Consider the following 3441-nt stretch of genomic DNA (forward strand, 5'->3'; position numbering starts at 1 on the left):
TACATGCTGCAATAACAGGGATTGAATACTCGAATAGAGGTAAAACAAATTTTAATTCAGATGGATAGAGCTTTCCCTTCTGCTAGAATTCCTTTACTCGACTTTGAGTTCTGCAGGTGCGCTTTGACAAATAACTTTAAATGGAGTTCTTTATTAAGAGGGCACAGTGTACTTCTGCTAAAGAGACAACAGCTAAAATATCTGTAAAACATTTGTTAAATATTGATCTTGGAATCTATTCTAAAACATTGCATTCCTCTCCAAGGAACACAGGTGTGCCTCAGATAAGAGCAACAGTGGTAAAATTGCAAATATTGTTCTATATATTACCATACAACATGCTGTTCTGCTCCCATAGGGCGTCAATGCCAAGTCACATATTTGATGTAATGAAAACCCTTTAAAAATATTAGATGTTAAACTAATATTTCACAATTTTTTTCCCCACTGAAAAATTTTCAAAGACTACTTTTGACAGTATCTACTCAATAATTCACACAGTTTTTAAGGCATCTTAATAAAACTTCCAGTGGCTATATTCCAGTGCAGTCTTTCTTGCAGATAATAGTATGGAAAACTACCCAGTGAGGTGCATCTGGCAGAGTGAATTGTCAGGCTACAGCCTCAGGTTTAGATGTCATCATACTACATTCAGTAGTTTTCAAGGAGGAAACTGGAATCACAGTATTTCCTCAGGAGGGACACACTGCTCTTTCTGACAGATGGCACATTCATGGGTTGCTGTATGCATAAAAGATGCTACAAAAACACTCCATAGATTGTCCAGAAGAGAAGGCGACTCTTCTGCCTGTCAATATGCAAGGACTCCACTAATTTAAGTGAAACTGCAGCAGTGTTTCACAGCTTGAAAGTCTCCCCTATTGCCAACAACTATTGTCTTCACTAATACCAGTAGCATTGTTACAGTACATCTGAAAGCGTGATGGCTAATTTATCTAAGCTGAAGGCATTTGCCTGTTTTAAGGAACTTGTGTATCTTATATCTTGTGTATAATTCAGAATTCTTAATACCGTTAAGAGTTATAACTTATACAAACAGTATTTTCTTAACAACAGCATCGGTTTTTTTTCCTTCAGACATCCCTACATCACCCTTATTTCAGATGGAACGTTGATCTAAAATTGCCTTCTACACGAACCCCACTTTTGGCTCAGTATTTCACTCTTGAACAAATACCAGAAGTTCTTAATCAGCTCCTATTTTAAACTGAGTGTGTCTTGTTTCAGAAGATAATTCGCTTAGGCAGTTGTATCTTTGATGACAAAAGCTTTTGTTAAATTCTGACTTGGACTCAAGCAGTGGACTCAAGCTTACCTTCGTTTTCCTTTGTATATTTTACACCATGTGGATGCAGTGTGTAGTTTCTGGAAGCAAAGTTTTTCAAGTGAACAACAATGGAATCACCAACTTCTCCTTTAATGATAGGGCCTAAAACACCCAGCCAGGAAGGTTTCTCAACTATCACATCATATAAAACATCAGTGTACTGAGGGTAGACAGCCTTCTTAGAAATGCTTCCTATCCTTTGCGGTCCTCTTTTAAGGAAGACTTCAGCTTGCCTGTAAAGAAAATACACAATATCAGATATTCACTTTATACTTGAAAAGTGCTAATTAGCAGATCTCAAACAAAAGCCAAGCCTCCGTAGCACTGTGCACAATCTGCCTTTAGAGGCAAATACATTCACATTTCTGAAGAGTACAGGCACTCAGATAGAGACTAAATGCTACACACCAACTATGAATTTTTTCTACCTATTTTGTAGACTGAAGATAAGGATACTTGACACAATTTTCTGCTGCTTATAAGTCAAACAACAGGTCTTCCTGCTCAACATTTTTGTACGTGCTTCAAGTTCTGCATAATCTTCCAAAGCCAGTTAAAACCAACAAGTATCATGTTACGTTGACTTCACAGTCAGCAAGGAGAAGACTCTTCTTATTAGTGATATACTTCTTCACTCTTCATTTAGTATAGTTCTACTTCATTTTAAAAGCACTGAAAAAATAGAGAGGATGACTATTTTTTTTTCCTGTCCAATACTTTCTTTGGTGCCTCTGATATCTGAGTTTTCTTTATTTATTATTTATGTCTTCAGGGTATCACCTTTCTCCTCACCACACTTATCCTCTATTTCTCAAACTGCACAAAGCCTTTCTTGCATGAAACACTCCAGCTGCTGCATCTCCACAAGAAAGAGACCACTGCCCACAACAAACATTTAAAAAGGAAAATTGTGCCCAACAGAAAAATCAGAACAGAAAAAACATGTTAAACTTCTGAGTTTAAAAATGTAAAAGCAGAAGCCTTCCCTTCATCACTGCCACTTGGCTAATTCAAAATAACAGTAGGCATTCACATGGTCATTTCCCTACCTCTAGTTAATAAACGTTTCATTACGATAAAGTCACAAAAAGAACATTACATTGTACAACATTTTTCATCAGCAGAGAGTCGCAACTTAGTTCTTAAGCAAGTCAGGAAAAAGTAAATACTCCCTTATATGCCAGCCACCAGGTTCACTGACACTAGCACAATTCATTTCACCGACTTCACCAGGTCCTGGTCCTAGCATCTAAAGCAGACAATGCTATTAAGTAAAACTCCATCAGTACGAACTACATTACTTACTCTTCTTCTGCAAAACGTTGTCCAGATATGATATCAGTACTACCAGGAGCACAGTCCCATGCTGTCTCTATAATCCCGATGTAGTACTCCCAGGTCACTGCCCCACTTCGGCAACAGCAAAAAAACAGCACAACGTTTAGCAAGTACAGCTTCATTCTGCATTCACGAACCTCGTGGAAAGCGTGAAACAGAGAGCGGGTACATGCAATTTCCCTTTATATGGTCTTTCTTTCCCACCTCAATTCCACCCCAATCAGAACACCCCGAATCTTTAACTTTTTAACTCTGCTCAGCAACTTTCTTAGCAGAAGGCAAACAGCTCTTTCACAAGAGGGCTGTAAGTTCAGTAAAGCCAGTACTACATACAGAAAATACTCAAAGCTTCTACAGCAAAAACACAATCTACCTTTCACAACCAGACCCAGCACCAACCCCCGGGAGCACCGCCACTCACAGCTCTCCAGCCGCACTCTGCGCCGCCGATCACCACCACTGAGCTCAGCCAGTAAACCAGTTCTCAGCCCACCTCATCATCCACTCATCTATCCCACACTTTCTCAGCTTCATTACCAGGATGACGTGGGAGACTGTAACAAAACATTGCTGAAGTCAAGGTAGGCGACATCCACTGCAGTACCTGAAATAGTCCTTAGCGGCTCGGAACTTCTCCGAGGGGCTCGGAGCTGCTCGGAGGGACTCGGAAAGGCTCGGAGCTGCTCGGAAGAACTCGGAGCGGCTCGGAACGGCACGAAAGCGGCTCGGAGCGAGCGGCTCGGAGCTGCTCGGAA

At 40.3% G+C, this 3441-nt stretch overlaps 1 protein-coding gene across 5 annotated transcripts in view; it reads right to left on the reverse strand.

Annotated features, from left to right (window-relative positions):
* Nucleotides 1-354: 354 nt before the first annotated feature.
* LOC122156553 (ferroxidase HEPHL1-like) overlaps nucleotides 355-3441 on the reverse strand; it is a 3640-nt gene continuing 553 nt past the window's right edge. Inside the window, exons 2-4 of one of the 5 annotated variants that reach the window (XR_006167522.1) lie at nucleotides 3108-3240; nucleotides 2654-2758; nucleotides 355-1581 (exon numbers count right to left, since the gene is read on the reverse strand). Coding sequence is in view for 1 of the 5 variants with exons in the window: in XM_042811328.1 (XP_042667262.1) it covers nucleotides 1314-1581; nucleotides 2654-2758; nucleotides 3224-3240 (390 nt within the window). In the remaining 4 variants the exon portion in view is untranslated. The other 4 variants (XR_006167523.1, XR_006167521.1, XR_006167520.1 and 1 more) reach the window with 4 other exon arrangements.

The sequence above is a fragment of the Centrocercus urophasianus genome, unplaced genomic scaffold (assembly GCF_019232065.1).
Source record: "Centrocercus urophasianus isolate 14NV4802_14NV808 unplaced genomic scaffold, USGS_Curo_1.0 seq_1282, whole genome shotgun sequence".
Lineage (NCBI taxonomy): Eukaryota > Metazoa > Chordata > Aves > Galliformes > Phasianidae > Centrocercus > Centrocercus urophasianus.